This window comes from Opisthocomus hoazin, chromosome Z (genome assembly GCF_030867145.1).
Source record: "Opisthocomus hoazin isolate bOpiHoa1 chromosome Z, bOpiHoa1.hap1, whole genome shotgun sequence".
In the NCBI taxonomy this organism is placed as follows: Eukaryota; Metazoa; Chordata; class Aves; order Opisthocomiformes; family Opisthocomidae; genus Opisthocomus; species Opisthocomus hoazin.
In genome coordinates, this window is record NC_134454.1 from 14,856,339 (window position 1) to 14,873,894 (window position 17,556).

At 40.1% G+C, this 17,556-nt stretch overlaps 1 protein-coding gene across 1 annotated transcript in view; it reads left to right on the top strand.

The window, feature by feature from the left end:
• Positions 1–17,556, top strand: part of CAMK4 (calcium/calmodulin dependent protein kinase IV) — a 190,830-nt gene that overhangs the window by 112,395 nt on the left and 60,879 nt on the right. The window contains exon 5 of the mRNA XM_075411737.1: positions 8,611–8,683. Within this exon, the coding sequence (XP_075267852.1) occupies positions 8,611–8,683 (73 nt within the window). The remainder of the gene's footprint in view (positions 1–8,610; positions 8,684–17,556) is intronic.

Below are 17,556 nucleotides of genomic sequence, written 5' to 3' on the forward strand. Positions count from 1 at the left end.
AGAAACACTGAGTAGGAAGTAGAAAGATAGTTAAAGAGGGGAAAACAATCCCTGGTATGAGATACGAGATATAAGAAATATGCAGTCTTTCTCTGAATTCTCCTGCATGCCACATTTATCAGAAACTGCCTCTTACTTAATAACGATGGAGGGAAAAGAGTTTTCCTGAATGACTGCGGTGCTACATTTCATTTCTAAATGAAATATTGAAGAATAGCATCTAGTTTGTTTGACTCAGAGTCCAATCCAAACCCAGTTCTTTATTTTCCATTCTTGTACTTCAGATCATGGGCAGGCAATTTGAGTCATTAGTGACAGTAACAGCTAGTCTGCACTGAATTATGAAAATGGTTGTAAAGTAAGGGACAACTAGCAAACTGAATCAGAGCTATTTTTTTTATATTTATTACTCTTCAATGCTGTCGTATGGAAAATACATAAATATTTGGAGAGAAACCTTACTTTTTAACTGAACAAATGCATCAAGGCAACAAAGAATCGAAATCACCTCTATACAGGTATGAACCAATAGATCTGTGAATCATTCATCGAGAAAGTGTTCTTGGTGCTGTTGAACAGAGTGATATCATTTTCTTTTCCTGTTTCTGCTGGTTTTAAGTATCACTTTACCTTGCAGAAGTCTTCTAATTTCGTTTTAATGAAATACAAGAATTTGCATAAGAATTACATGAATATGTACAGAAAGAATCTCCATAACAACCAAAGAATTTTAGAGAAATTAACATTTATTATATAGAACTAAATATTTTAAAAAGTTGTTAGGACATACTGTCATTGGAATGGTCTTGTATAGGCCACTGTCTTGCCTAAGACTGTACAGGATGTAACAGGATGCACCCCACAATTAAGAGGTGCTACAAGAATTTTGGATAAAAGCCAGCTAGAGGCAGAATGAAAATGACCCTAATGACAGTAATGGCTTTTTTTGGTATTGCGATATTTAGAAAAAATAATCGAAAAAGTGAATACAGACATAGCATGAAGAAAGACAGAGAAAGGATGTTGGGAACTAATTATCTAATGAAAAATTTTACTGTTTTGAATGGCTACGTAGATTTGGAAGTTATTCTTTGCAAGCTACATGATAGGTTTCTAGATTCCAGCAGGTCGAGGGAGGTGATTCTGCCCCTCAGCTCCTCTCTCGTGAGACTGCACTTGCAGTCTGCATCCAGCTCTGGAGCCCCCAACATAGGAAGGACGTGGATGTGTTGGAGCGGGTCCAGAGGAGGGCCACGAAGATGATCAGAGGGCTGGAGTGCCTCTCCTTTGAGGACAGGCTGAGGGAGTTGGGGCTGTTCAGCCTGGAGAACAGAAGGCTGCAGGGTGACCTTATAGCAGCCTTCCAGTACCTGAAGGGGGCCTACAGGAAGGATGGAGAGGGGCTCTTTACAAGGGTGTGTAGCGATAGGACAAGGGGGAACAGCTCTAAACTAAAAGAGGGCGGATTTAGATTAGGTATTAGGAAGAAATTCTTCACCATGAGGATGGTGAAACACTGGCCCAGGTTACCCAGAGAAGCTGTGGCTGCGCCCTCCCTTGCAGTGTTCAAGGCCAGGTTGGATGGAGCTCTGAGCAACCTGGTCTAGTGGAAGATGTCCCTGCTCATGGCAGGGAGGTTGGAACCAGATGATCTTTAAGGTCCCTTCCAACCCAAACCATTCTATGATTCACCAAATACTGAAACGCAACTAACTCCGCAGTGTGGAAAAGTATTTATAGTAGCAATATTAAATGATGGGTAAATATTGCAAATTTTAGAGTAACTATTGAGATTGATTAGCGTGAAACTTAAGTGCACTTACCAATCTGAGGTGAGGGAAGCAAGAAACAGACTTCACCTGTTCAGATTTCTTGCAAGGCTCGAGGATGGGTAGGGTGGCCCATGGAGGAGGGGAGCAGGGAAATAAAGCTAAGAATAGAACTAGTCCATTTAGACTGTGGGGGAAGAAACAGGAAGTTTGTTAAAGTAGGTAAGGTTTCAAATTATCTTGATCAGAAGGAGTCACGAGAACAGCTTCTGTGTAAAATTGCAGGAATAGTCGCTCTTTTCAGTGGTGCCCAGCGTCAGGACAAGGGGCAATGGGCACAAACTGAGGCACAGGAAGTTCCGTGTGAACATGAGGAAGAACTTCTTCCCTCTGAGGGTGATGGAGTACTGGAACAGGCTGCCCAGGGAGGTTGTGGAGTCTGCTTCTCTGGAGATATTCAAGACCCGCCTGGACGCGGTCCTGTGCAGCCTGCTGTAGGTGACCCTGCTTCGGCAGGAGGGTTGGACTAGATGACCCACAGAGGTCCCTTCCAACCCCTACCATTCTGTGATTCTGTGTGCTGGATTCCCATACCCAAGAAAAATGAAAGAGACTTTGGTTTCAGGGCCAGGGAGCTGGTGAAGTGCCCATTTCTTGTACCATTTGGTTCCTCTTCCGTGTTGCTTCTTCCACCCCCTGTCTCTCTCGATTGCGAGTGTCAGGAGTTGTTACAGCGCAGAGTGGCTCTGCGGACTGCGCTGCCTGGGGGAGGATGTACAGCCCTTCCTCGCTCTTAGCCAAGGGCTCTCGCTGTCAGGGTGACAGCCAGCGCTGGCCGAGAATGTGAGGTATTGGCAGCCTGGCATGAAGAGGTGTGTACCGTTGGTGACTACCCCAGTCTAGCGAACTCTGGAGAGTCCTCTGCTTGTTCAAAGTGGGTTCCTCAGTGGTTTTTCATTGCTTTTTTACCACTGCAGCCGTGCAAGCAGCTGTTTGTCTTGCTGGATTTGGAAAGGTCTGGCCCTCTCTTTTGTTAATCATTGAAAAATCAAACCCGAAAGCTAGTCCTTTGCTTCTGTGATGGAACGTTCACTTGTTTTTGTAGGCAGTTGTTTCCGCTTGTTGCCTAACATGCTTGTCGTTAATCCCCAGATACATGTATTCCAGTCAGCTGTAAAGCAGTGTATCAATATAATTTAAACACTGCTCTGAAAATTTATTCTAAAATGACATCTGGGATTCCCTATCTCTTTCGTCATTTATTTGCAGATCAAATGTGTTTTGTTTAGCAAGACTGCACTCTTCCTTTTATCTTTTTCCTACCAGTGATTAAGTTTCTGCAGAACAAGTGTGGCCACTACCTATCTCCCTTTACTGCGATACCTACTGCTTTCAGTGGCTTCATGCAGATGTGGTGAATTAAAACGTAGTAAGAAGTCCTGAAAAGAATGTTCCAAAAAGAGTACAATCCAGTGCATGGTCTTCCTGAGTTACACTGCAGGCTGCAGAAGTATGGTGAAGGCTGGTAAGAATTTATGCATCTGCTGATGTAGACCGATGAAGATGTGCGTAATGGAAACATTGTAAGCATCGCAGCAAGCCCTGCACTTCTGTAGCAGAGAGAGGCTACACTGAAAACCGTCTGCAAAACTAGAGGATTTATATTGCCAGAAAACTTGTGGTACTTGGAGGGAACAGAAATGCTGGAAAGGCTGGATGGAAGTTGGCAAGCATTACTGCAAATTATTAAACACTTCAATGCATACACGTGCTGGAGGATCACATGGAAGATGCCAAATTTCAGCTACCTGCTGTGTCTAAGAGATCATGCATCACAAGAAATACATTACACCATTTCTGCAGGCTTGCTGGGCGGCGTGACCCTGAGGGTGGTTTTGCTCAGCACTAAATTTTTTATAGATCTGTTACCTGACAGCACAAGGCTTTTCCACTTCTTCAGCTTCAGCAGCAGCTGAGAGGGCTTTATCATTGCTTTGGTGGCGTGTCTGTGGGCTCTGGGTCAGGGGCACGGTGGGGTGGTCTCTGCTGTATGAAGGGACCCTACGGGCAGGCAGGGCTGCGTCTCGGCACCACGGGGCTGTTGCCAAGGGGCATCCCCATCTCCGGCAGTGGTGGGAAGAAGGAGTGAGGAGGGGACCTGGGGAAATGCTTCTCTGCTTCTCTCTACAAAAAGAGGCACATTTGTCTCAAAAGATGTTCAGATGTGCTTGGAAAGACAAGATTAAATCAGCTGGGGTTTTGGGAGGCCTGTGGCTTGGTGTCCATCAGCACATACACTGTTAGATGTGCACCTCTCCATGTACAAGTGTAAACAACAGAGTCAGCATATTCCAAGAAATGGGCATGAAAAAATGATTTTACACAAATGCAATTACAATACAAATTGTTTATTTCATCAACATCACATTTTTGCTTGCTCTAGGATGTCATCTTCAGTTTGAAGCACTGTCTTGAATTTCCTGGATGTTTGTGACATCAAATTAGGTGTTTTTCCAGGCTTATTTTTTTAGTTTGACTTTGAGCATTTCTGTATCCCTTCTTCTCGATTCCCTGCTGTCTTCCTCACAGTTTTTCTCTCCAGCACTCTTTTGGCCTACCTGACTCTTTTATTTGCATATCAAAGAGAGTATTTAATTCATGCCTTAGTGTTGCTGTTCCTATCTTTCTATCCTCTCAAGGAAGGTTTAATCTTTCTTTATTCACGCTTTTCGTAAAGATCTGTCTGTAAACTAGTTGTACCTAATTGGTTTTGCTTCCATAATAACAAAACAAGACATTTCTGCAGGTTACCTTCCCATTATAGAAAAAAGGGCAATGAGTCATTGTTAATCTGCAGGCTGAAATTGAAAAATACTTGTAAAGAAGCTTCATTGGTCTCAGGAAGGAGTGTTGTTATAATAAAGCAAACTGACACACCTACCATTTGTCTTATGTAAACTGTCACAGGGTGGATGCAAAAAATAGATATGCGCATGATCCCCCAGCATTATTACACGACCTAAACTACAGGACAATCTGCTTTCAGTAGTCTGCTTTACTGCCTAATAGCCTGGTTTTACTTTTAAAGCAGAGTAACTTTAGAAATAAATTTTCATCTTTGGAAAGAAGTATGTCTTTTTTCAATTATTGCTGTTACAGAAGATTAGGTTTTCTACTTGCTAGATTATTATTAATGAAGAATTAGGTTTGTATTCTCAAGAATTCTGGATTCTAGACTTCTGAAAACCTAGAAAGCTAACTGCATGTGACATGCGCTGTAATTGGCTTGCACGTGCATGTTATTCGCAGTTAACAGCGGATAAATCACGTGCATTGTGGAATAATTCTGCAGTTGGTTTTTACTGCTTTCCTGAAATATGGGCCCACACTTCATTACATTTATTTACTGTAAAGTGTAAATTCACATTGGCTTCATCTTCAGTGTCTGTGCGCTCCTTCTGTTATGTATTTAATGTAAACAATGAGAGCAGTGTCCTATCCTTACCAACATATAGTTGGGTCTAAGTTGGGATGGGCTAGTCTTCTATATGCTGTGAGTGGTCTGGTAATTGGTGGTTTTCTTTCCTGCATTGGTCAGGCCTTGATGGGAAGCTAGAACCTCATGTTTTCTTTTTATTTTGTTGAGTGAAGGAAAACGCAAAGAAGTTGCTGCATTCAAGAGATGTCTTTTTTTTTTTTCTTTTTCCCAGTTCTATCTGTTTGAAAAAGAAAGGAATAAAACAAATACCTGGTTGCCATACGGTAAAATTAGAAATTTTTTGGATGAAGGGAGAAAGATAAATTGAATTGCAACTGTATTGCCACGTATTTCTCTGATCTTAGTCACGTATGGTGGAAAACCAGAGAATTTCAAATCCTGTTGAAACCTTAAAACCTCTGCCTCACGCGTTACTGAAGGCTTGTGCCCAAGGTCATCTGGCAGCTGTTGGACTCAAGGCATGGGCAGGGTGACCCATTGCCAGGGGACATGTGCCTGAGTGATGGTGGAATTAAACACAGCGCGCTCCTGGCAGCTCAGTCTACGTGCAGCATTATCCCAGCAGCAGCCCTGCGATGCCTGTCTTTTACCTGTGGTGCATTGTGGAATACATTCCAAAATCTGTGGCAGTTTGAAAGCAGAGGGTCACACTAGCACAGCAGTCTGCTTGGTTTTACTGCCTGTGACCAAATTTGAAATGTTGTTACGATTTCCTGTGTCTGACTAAAGACTGTAAACTCAACAGGATGACAATGTGAATGTCTTTAATACATGGAATCTTGCAAAATGAGGACGGTGTTTTAACATGGCTCTTATGCCGTGGTCGGAGGAGCAAGTTAGCACCTAAAATACCAGCAGGGAAGGGGGAAGATGGGATGGGGGCGAGGTCTGTGTTCTCAGAAATGTTTACGGATGCTACAGACAGAAACCTGCTGTCTGACACTAAATACTGTACTTGAATTCAAAGGGAGGAGGAAGTCAAACCAATATATTTGGGGGAACAAAGACCCAGATGAGAAGGTCACTGGGTCTCAGGCCTTACCATGTAATCTGCCAGAGGAAGATAATTAAGCCTTAAATAGCTGAAGGACATATCTTACTTTCAAGCATAACGTAGCATTTTGTTGTGTAATTTATGATTTTTTGTAACCTCTTTCCTAAACTTGTGGCTAAAAGCCTAACATAATGTCTGATTGAGTAGACTCTGCTTTGCTTTACCCCTGTGGTGGTAAGTTCAAGTAAAGCTCTCCCTGATGGTTTAAACAGATGACCAAAGCAGGGGAAGGACTGGAGGTGCAAAAATGCAAAGGAGGTAGAGCAGTGCATATGGGATGGTAGCTGAAGGTCTGCGAGAAAAAAAAACAACTTCTAGAAATAAGGCAAAATAATTATGCAGCCAAGAAATCATGTGAAATACAAGAACTCCTCCTTCAGGGGAATTGCTTGTTGTTGCGGGTGCCACATGAATAGACTTTGTCTGTGAATACAATGAGTGTTAAGGTAAAGTAATTGCAGCTGGTTAGGAATATCCCTGCGTAGACTATTTTCTGCAGTGCCATGCTTGTTACATCTGTTTGTGGTGGGTTATTATCTTTGCATTGTTTCTTATTGCGTGTATCATTCTATTGAGTATGTAGTAATGCTTTTCGTATGTGCATTAGTCAGCACCTTTACTGTCAGATTTTGTAAAGCAGAAAGGAGTTGCACTGAAGGTAGCTCAACAGAAGACTATTATTTTGGAGAAGTGGTAAAAAGATACTGCAAAACAGGGAAGGTGGGGAGGAAGGAGTATACCCTTCTTGCCACAACCAGAGTCTGTTTCTGGACCCTGAGGCAGAAGGTCTTTCCAGCGACTTTTGACTGCAGACGTTATAGGCTTCTTGCTCTCCTGCTTCATGGGGATTTTAGAGTATTGTTTTGTAAAACTGGCTTTTGTGCTTGCAGGAGACCATTTTGTAAAATGGCACTTGTAGGCACCATAAATTCTGTTTTCAGAAAACATCTATCTGTGTTTTCTTGGGCTTTGAATAATGAGTATGGTAAAAAATCAAAACTTCAGGTCAATGATCTGACCTTTGAGATAACTCTCTGAGGGAGAATTATTGCAGTTCACAAATACTGTGTGTAATTAAATACAATAGTAAAAAGACTCTTGGATGTCTGAAATGGAGCATTAGTAGATGTTAATGATAGATCTTTCTTCTATTAACTACTTCTATGTCATCGTACAAATCTGTATCTTCTGCTGACTGTTGAACTGAAGTGTGCATTCTAGAATGTTGAACTCTGTAATGGCAGTTCTTGGAGAACATGTGATGGAAATCCTGAGTCAGCCCCCAGACGCTGTGACACTGCTGGTGTTCTTCTACAAGAGTTGCAGGAGCACAGCTGGGCTTTGGGAGGCCAACCCAGAAATTTGCATTAACCCTTGCTACCCTTTCTATGCAGCACAGCACACAACGTGTTGAAATACACTCAACATTACCTGAACACGGAGAAAGATTTTCTTTCTAAGTGTTTTTATCATGGTAAGGTTCTAGGGAGATAACATTATTAAAGAAGGAAGTTGAGGGTTGGTTTGTTTTTACAAGCTTCAACTGATGTGAAAGCAAAGGGAGAAAGACAACCAGATTTGCAGGATATTCAGAACTCATAAATATTGCTGAACTCACCATAAGCTGCACATGGTCATCAGATTTACAAAATCAAGCTATCACATGTCATCTGTGCAAAAAACACATGGCAAATTGGCTATTTATGTTAAGAAGAAAAAAAAAGTAGTTTTGGTTTTACTGAAACCGTATTTCTTTGACTGCAGAGCCCCCAGTTTTCTGCTGATGGGGGGAAAAAGACAACTGTTCAGCCCATTATACTTGAGGGATAATTTGAAGCTAGTGAACAGCAACCATTTCTCTGAAAGATTCAGTTCTGTGTGTTCGTAGCACAGTGCTTTTTGTTTAAAAAGTAAACAAATAAAGGAGGGGCTTAAGTTAAATATGAAAGTGAAAAAGCAGTTCCTAAGGGTTACGTAGTTTTATCTGAGAGTAACTAAAATTCCCCGAATTTTAGAAAATTCCAAAACCTTGCAACGGAATGTGTATATATTATGAGCTTCTTACCTAGTTGATACTTTATCTCCAGTTTTTCATTTAACTGGGAATCAAAGGTAACCTAAATTGCAACAGAGTTGTGTTCTGTTCTTTAGGAGGCACTCCAGAGTCCTGCTCATATTTAAATTTATTTTTTTTGTAGTTCATTTTTGAAAAGAAGATTTTGCCTGCGGAGTTTATTTACCCTAATGCGTAATTCTGAACACAGTTTCTCCTGTTGCTTTTTCTATAGGATTGTGGAAAAGGGTTACTACAGTGAGCGAGATGCGGCTGACGCTGTTAAACAAATCCTGGAGGCGGTTGCTGTGAGTATTATCGAGCATCATATGCTCAGCACCTAATCTTTCACCTATAATGCCTCAAGAAATACTTACATGTGAAAGAAGCAGAATTTACTGGAGACAGTCCACACAAGTTCCCTCCTATAATTAATTTTTTATTGATTTTTTTTAAGGTAGTGTCACTTTGAAGGGCAAGAAGTGACTTTAGATGGCGGTCAGCAGTACATTTGATGTTCCAAGTCATCTGTTACAGTGGAGTGTGTGCTCTGTCCAATCTCAAAAACCTGTCGAGTTCAGCACTGATTGTTTTAGCCCCAAAAGTAATCTGAAATCACAGGCGCGTGTGTAGTCTTTCGTTCATTTTTTGTGGAGTATGTCACAGTAATTTATTTGGAACCTTAAACAAAAGATAGTGCATTACTTTTCCACTCAACTTAAGAGGGTAATAGATTGACCAGACATGTTAGCTGATGTGAAGAGTTACAGGAATAGGAGTCAGAGACTCCTGCAGAATATTGCCTTGAAAACAGTTACACTGCATTTGCAGTTGTTGCCTGATGGTGACCCATCACAGTTGCTGCCACTATGCAGGAGCATTTATACAAACAAGGCTCATTGCAGGGAAGTGTGGACTGCTGGGAAAGTGGATAGTTTAAGTTACTGCATATGTAACCAAAAATACTTTCTCACTGCTCTTCAAATTGCTTGTACCTACACAGAATGACAGTAATATTGAAAGATCAGAATAAAGTTTGGTGCCAGTAGTTTGTGCAGTTCCTAATATACTTTCTTCCTCTATATTTGCTGTGGTTTTGAAACATTTGAGTTTTTGTACAACTATTTCACATTCTATTGCTTAGAGAAAGGTATAAATACTTTTGAGACAAGAAGATGAAAGCTGGTAGTGGCTACATACAGTATTTCTGTACATTGTACTTCTCAATCACTTGTAGCTCTTCCATCTGATTTCACACCAGATGTTCACCGAACCAGCAATCAGATGCTGGGAAAGTACTTAAGCAGTTAATTTGTCAAATATCTAGTGTAGATCATTTCCAGTGCAGAAGAGAGGGAACATGTTGGACAAGGAAAAACAGTTCAGTTGGGACACTCAGAGTGTTTCAAATAAATAATAATATAGAGGCAATTTTACTTTGTGAAACTAAGATGTTAGCAAGGCTTCAGGAGAGATAGATGCTAAAGATTTTGCCTTCTGCTGTGCCTGGCAGTCTGACTTCAGAGTCAGCAGGAGATATTTTGGATTTTATCCAGTGCTGGCACTGTGTGGTTGTCTGTAGCAGATGTTTTGGGTTAAGCAGCCAGGTAGCAGAATGTCTGCAAAGATCTTGGAGCAGACAGAAGTCCTTAGAGGTGTGCAAATAGTGCAGATGGGCCATGGCTGACTTTGGGTGTATTTCCAGACTGTCAGACTTCTCAAACAAAAAATAACTGTTGATCACGTGGAAGAAGAGAGGTCACCCTGAAGAGCTCTTTGGAAGGGTGGTAGTGGTGAAGCAGGATCTGTATGGATTATCCATGGAGATGCAATGTCAGAAGAGCTGTCTTCAGGAAAGGACTGGTGGTGATGATTGACCTCTGTGGAAGGTACTTAGAAGTGAGGAAAAGTTAATGTGGTTACAGCAGGAATGCATTTATTCAGAAGGAGCAGGCCAACTTGGGCATATTTACCTGGAATGGTAATGAAAAACCCCATGGTATTATTTATGAGCCTGTTCGCACTAAATGAGATGTGAGAACTGGTATTTACTGCAGTAAACAGACATACTGTAAGACCATCATGTATATTTCATGCTAATTTCTGAATGATCTGATACTTAGTCACTCTAGTCCAAAGTAATCTAAATTATGTATTTGAGTTTAGTGCGCAGCATAATGTGTTTTTATAAACTTCTTAAAATTGGGTCAGATTATTATTTTATGACCATTTTTTTCTTCCAGTCGAAGTGCCCCAGTTAAGATGGTCCTACATTATTCATCATTCTTTTGCACAAAGTAAGATTAAGTTTTGCTGAAAGATGTTTCAGAAGGCGTTTCAGCTCTTTATTTTAAAAGCCAGGAACCAGATGAGAACTTCTTGAGTTCAGCTTCTATGAATTAAAACAGCTTGGTTGAAATCAATGGAACAGTGATGTACAAAAGCTAAAAGGCTGGCCTTTATATGAGCATGCAATAATTTGGATTTTTATAGATCCTTCAACTGGATCCCTGGCTAGGATGGGCTGTATTGACTTTTACTCTTACAGCTGACACTGAAAATCTAAGCCAAAGCTGGGAAAACTGTGGAACTGGCAGTTCCCAACTTGGGTTCTTTGCAGCCCAGCTGAAATACTGTGGTGGAGTGTGCTTGTAAACTTCACAGAATGGCATTTGTGAGCAGAACATGAGTTATTCTTAGAAACTGGAAAATACTGCTGCAGCAGAGTAATCTTTCCAGAATAAAAGGAGATATATCTGTAGAACATTCTTGAAACCAAATAATTGTACAATCCCCTCAATAGACCATGCCAGCAAATACCCTCCTGACACCAGGTAGGCATTTTCACCTCTGCAATTTTTAGAAATTGTTCTTAGCAAGAGAAGCATTCAGCATCTCTTGGACTAGTCTGTGTGCTTGTTTTATAAATCCCTTTTTAAGGGCTTTTACTGTAGTAATGGTTCTGTCCTCACAGTGGATCATAGACATGGGAAGGTATTACGTCGTCATTTAGCAAAGTTTTTTTTGAGACACTTCTAAAGGATTTAATCAAAAGGTTGAAGTGGGATTTTAGAAGCACCTAGGCATTTTTGTTCAATTCTTTTTGAAATTGCTAAACCAAATGGACTAATACTCTTAAAAAAAAAAAAAAAAAAATCCCATAAAGCTTCTAGGTATATTTGTTTCTTGTAATATCTGAATACCTGTAAGCCTAGCTCTAACTAGCTTACCAAGAATTAAGCAAGCAGTCAGAGTAGCACACAGAAAATGAATTTTAATCTTCCAGGTCCCAAACCAGCATAAATATATCAGACATCTGTCCTCCTGAGAACAGAGAAAATAACAAAACCAGTATTGTTTTGAAGACCACCACATCCATTTTGCCCTTTTCCATGATTTTTGTTTTCGCTGGTTACATCTGATCCAGTGTTCCCAGTCCATGACTGTATTTGTCCTTAGTGGGAACAAATTACCTTTTTTTCTCTCTTCCACACCTGTGCCTTTTCCATTATTCTTCCATTGTTCTTCAATCTGGGAGATAGCTTCATTTATAAGATAAAAGGCTTGTACATAACTAGGGCAAACCAGTGTTCATTGTTTTAGCTCTTTTGCGGCACTGTTCAGAACAGGTAAGGAGATGTTGTTGCTACCCAGCATCTCAGAACAGGGTGAATTTTATTCCTGAGAGAGTATGCATTTGAGAGCAGTCTGTCTTGGCACATCATTTTCCTTTCGCTCCTTCTCAGAGGATCACTCGTCTATGGTGTGTTTTTTTTGCATGCTTATTCTGGTAGCAGTTTTTCTATTTTGTGTAATAAATGAATTTCCTCACACAGATTTCCTGAGGCCATATCTTCACTGCCTGGCTTACAGAATGAGTTTTTGATGTTACGGAATTCAAATAATTCTTGAAATATTGGTCAGAAGAAGACACTTTTACACTTTTCCTGTAAGAGACATCTACTTTTACCTGGTCAAACTTAAGAAAATGACACTGATATTTTTTTTTTAATGTGTACTTTAAAAATCTTGTATTTATTGCTAAAAAACCCCATATTCCTTCTTGCCTACTCTGCATTAGCATCAGAGTGATAGGTTACTGCTTGAGGATTAAATTACTGTTTTCATTATATTTAAATCTGAAATTATTTTTAACAGTTTACTTTTTGTGATTAGGGTAATTACTAGCATACCTTCCATATGTGGTTTTGAATTTATTCATCAGTCTCTAAGATAATTTCCCATCACATTTTATAATAGGTTGTTTTCTTATGACTGGCCATTAGCTTGTCTAGATAGGAAAATTTTCCTGAAGCTATAGGTTGGACCCTCTCCATTTTCATTTTTATTTTTTATTTCAATTTTCTACCACTTCAAGTTTTATTGTATGCTTCCACTGCTATTCAGTTCCTAGTCAGCTTAAATTCACAGGGAGCATGCTGAATTCTCAGCTGTGATTGCGAAGAGTAAGTGCACTTAGCCAGTTGCAAGTCTGAGAGGGAAAATCTAGATTAAAGGTTTCTATTCATTTCAGTGAACTTTGATCTGTCCAATAATGAGCTGTGTGATAGTACGTATGAACCTACCACAAATGTGCAGCTGCAAGTATATTTTACAGACCCTGAAGCACTGGTGTGTCTAACAATTAGAGCTTAGACCAAATGAGATAATCAGACTTTTAAAGACTAGCTGAGACCCAAGACAATTGATTAAAATATTTGGAGCTTTTGGCATTCAAAGAAAAATGGACATGAGACAAAGATTAAGAAAAGATTTCATTTTTTTCTGTACAGTCATTGAGTTAGTGCTTGCTGGTGATAGAGATGACCAATGGATTTTAGTCACCAGCTATGAGGTGAAATTAACCAAGGCATAAACATCACAGAATTCTGAAACAATTCTGCCTTTTGAACAAGGCAAATCTGTTACATTATCAATATATACTTAGTCAGGCATAAAAAGGCATGCTGTTATGAAGAATAAATGTTTTGAGACAAACAGGGAGGAAACCTGGGGCTCAAATCTGTAGAAAATGAAGTTAAATGCCACAAAACAGAATGGCAAGTATCCCTAGGTATTACAACACAGGATAAAGACCTGTGTAAAATAAAATTTTACAGAATTTGGGAATACTGTATGTAAGAGGAGTAATCAGTCCATGATTGTAGATACTGAAGAACATTGACTTCCTCTCTTCAGAAGATTTTGCAAAAGATTTCTGTTTTAATAGAGGGGAAATTTACACCATCATATCTCTCCCCATTCACTGGTGCATCCTGAGTGTTTTCTGTTCTCTCTCTGGCAGTAGGAACTGGTTTTCTGAGTCTGTTCCTGGTGTGAGGGTTGTGCAGGGTACAGTTAGGAAACAGCGGTTGCTCTGAATTGAAGCTGCCAAAACCCGGTGATCTCTGCTTTTCCCGTGAGGGAGGAAGGGGAAAATGTAAATTTTTGTCAAATGTAAAATTTTTTCAGATTTTCAGAATGTTTGTTTGAAAGTGGTAGTTCAGTAACTTGCAGGTCTAGGCCAGATTCAGCATGTTCATCGAGTATGCAGTTGTTAGTAAAAGGACCAATGCTTGATACTGTAAGACAAGAAGGAATTTGCTGTTCCAGCTGCAGTTCTGTGCTCAGGATTATGATGTCGCATTGTGTTCCATGACAGCATGGTCCACTTTTGCCATTCTCCTTCTAACCCACCAACAGGAATGGGAAGAAAAGCACAGAGACTGTTGGTTTTCAGATTTGACACTTGCACTCTGGCACACTCTTCATTTTGGGAAAGTTTGTCTGGCAACATTTGGAAGAAGAGGCAGGTGAACACTGAACTCAAAACAAGCACAGCAGTTACCTGCAGTTAAAAGCACCGTGTGCAATGTAATTGGGGAAATCTCTAATGATGACCATTATGTTTGTTCTCTTTTTTAGAAAAAAAAAAAAAAGTTGCAGGAGAAATTCTGTATTACTTTTATGGTAATTCACTGGGAAAACCACAATATGGAAAACCTAGATGCTGAATCAGTTCTCTTTTTGTTTGCTAATTCTTCAGCTATCTATCTCCTGTCACCGAGGTGTCATGGAGCACAGTTAGCCTTAAGCTTGGCTGGGAGGTAAGGATTGCTCACAGAAACTGGACTTGAACCTTCAGGCGGATGTCATGTCGATACCCATGTCGCTGAGCTGGGAGTAGTTCAGAGCAGTTAGTGCTCGTAGCCCAAGATGTTCAAGAGTTGTCCTATAGATTCAGATTTTTATAGCAAAGCAGATCATGGGGTGTTTGGTGCCCTTTTTTAACAGATGAAACACAAACACAAAGACCTTATACCTTTTCCTTATAATATTATCAATTATAATATCCTGGAAAACTGACTGTGTGGATATGTTATGTTGCCTGCCAGATTTCTCCCTCTATATTTGTTGTTGGTTTTTGTCTGTTTTACACTGTGGCGTATGATGTGTTGGACAGTTCTGCACTTCAGTTGTGTCAAATGGGCTGCAGATAGAGGACACGCAAGACGCGATTATGGAGTGCCTTGTTGTCACATGAAGTCTTGACTGGGGTTGAAATGGACACCCTGTCTCCTGAGTAGTTTTTTGTAACGAGGTCTCCATCTTTGCCAGCAGTTTGCTCTCAGTTCAGCTCCTGTGACTGGAAGCCTCCTACTAACATAACTTTACCCAGCAGCAGTCTTTGCTCTCTGAAGTCCTGCTGTCACCAAACCTTGTTCAGTGCGCTCCCTAGCTGTCCATCTAGTCTCCTAAAACTGCGGTCCACGAAGGAAGACCAGAAGAATAGACACAAAACTACATGTTCTGGGCTTATTCATGGCAGTTGTTAGTGTTCTCTGCCTGTATTTCAGATAATCCTCCTCTTCTCAGGAAGAGGACTGGGAGACAAAAATCTTTGAACTTCCCTGAACCACATGAAAAGGAGAAGAACCTGTTCCATGTGGAGCTGTTCCTCCTATGGTGTCCTGTCACCTTGAAGAGTAAAGCAAAACCAAACCAAATCAAAACACCGTTTCTACACTTTGCGATTGGGCAGTATTTTGTCTTGGCTTGTTGAGCAGCATAAAGAGGAAAACGTACGCTTCTGTGTGACTGGCCACATACTCAGTCTGGCTTGCAGGGATGGCTTGCAGTAGCTGTAGTGTTAACGCTGCTGAGTGCTCTTCATCCAAGAAGCAACAGTAATTTCATGACACTGTCGACTCCTGTCCCGTCCTGTTCAAGCTAAACATCAGGTGAAAGGCTTTTTGGAATAGCATTAATGTTAGGACTTATGCTTGCTTTACATTGTTCAGTAGTGATGTGGTGAAGAACATGGTGGCTTTAATTCTTGGGAATTCATGAGTGCTGTGTAAACTCCCGTGTGCACTGGAACATGAGCTGTTTTCCATTTTGTGGTAGGGCTGTAGATGGGTCCATAATAGGTCCCATCATGTGTTTTCAGAAATGTCTCCTGAGGGGTAATCTATTGGCCGCCTATGGTCTAGTTTGAGAAATCTGCATGGGGATTTGTGAAGAGCTTTCTGTGTAACTTCTATATTTTTACCAGTATTTGATCCTTCTCATGAGCTTAAGACTAATGCAACTACATGGGACCCAGTGGGTCAGTGGTTTTCATGGAACCCTAAATTTAAAAATTCCCTTACGTATAGGGAGTCTTTTGGCATTTGTTCTCTTTCAGGGTTTTTAGGGGCAAATGAATTTGTATTGAAGATAACTGTAGCGAACTAACATAAAATTCAGATTACTGTATATTCAAGTTCTGCTGTGTTTCTCCAAAACTTTTTTTTAAAAAACTAACTTTTTATTAATGTTAAGATGGGTCTGTTTTTCAAAAACATTAATGAATGATAAGACCTTGACACAACTGGACATATGCAGAGTTTGTTGCTGTTAGCAGGATGTAAATCATTATACTCAAATGTGAAAGTGACATTGACCAGAGAATTGCAAAAACAAAGTCTGGAATATTCCCACAGTACCGAACTGGCAAATAGGAACTGAGGATAGTGGAACCATCCCTGCAAAGAAATTTAGCAAGGTCTGCGGTACCAGTTAAAAATTCTGGTCATTTTAGAAATGTGGCCTGAAGTAACAAGGCATCCAATATTTTCCAAATCCTCTCCTTTTATTGACATTTTTTATAGGTACTTTGCACTTTATTTACAGAAAAATAGAGCCCTCTTCTTAATATTCAGTCATTGACACAGAAATACAGGACAGTATTGAATTTTTAATTGTAAGAATTAGATTAGATGCCAAATATTCTGAACCTATTTAGATCAAGAGTTGAAGATCTACCACCTGAATATTAACTGCAGCAGTGTTTGTGCACTCATTCATCGAGTTTCATTACTTCCCATAGCTAGTATCTTCAGCTATGATCACTCCTAGCAGCATACTTAAATAACTGTGTTTTTTGTGAAATATTGTCTTTGCTTACAAATTTCTAAGGATGTCAAAAATTTCATGTCAAGGACATCGCATGGCTTGTGGCAGTAGGCCTGGCACAAAATGTGCTTACGAAGCTTGGCAGTCATGCAGAAATCATATATATTCTTTTATCCATTTCTGGTTAAATGCCTAGCTGGAGTTATGTTTAAGTGGGTAAGCGATTTGCATATGTGCATGATACGCAAGCATGCCATACATAAATCTAATAGCAATTTGATAATTATACTGAGAACATCTGTTTTTTATTCAAATGAATTTACTAAAATAGATGTAAAGCTCTAATTATAAATTGAGCTCTGTCATCTATTAAAGCATTGAAATTATTACTATTCTTTGATATTTTTCTTAATTGAAAGATATTTTGTTTTCTGAAAATAAAAATTAATATAGAGGTAGTTAATAGGGAAGGAGAACGGGCAGGTTCCACATCAGCCCTGCTGGCCAGTTTTGCAGCCCAAGCATCTGTCTCTGCCTCCAGTCACGCTATGCCCAAAAGCGATTTCTCCGATGGGCTGCCTGCCTTTTCCTCTGTCACATGCAACATGCCAAATTGCCTCCCTCCACTGCATCCACATGTGTCAACATATGATACGTTTCCAGCTATCTCACTCACTCAGAAAAGCAACACAACAGGATTGCTTTATTTTGCATTGCATCTTTTTTAGCTTCAAAGCAGCTTACCTAGTACACAAGTCACTTTCAAATTGTATGTAGTTGACTG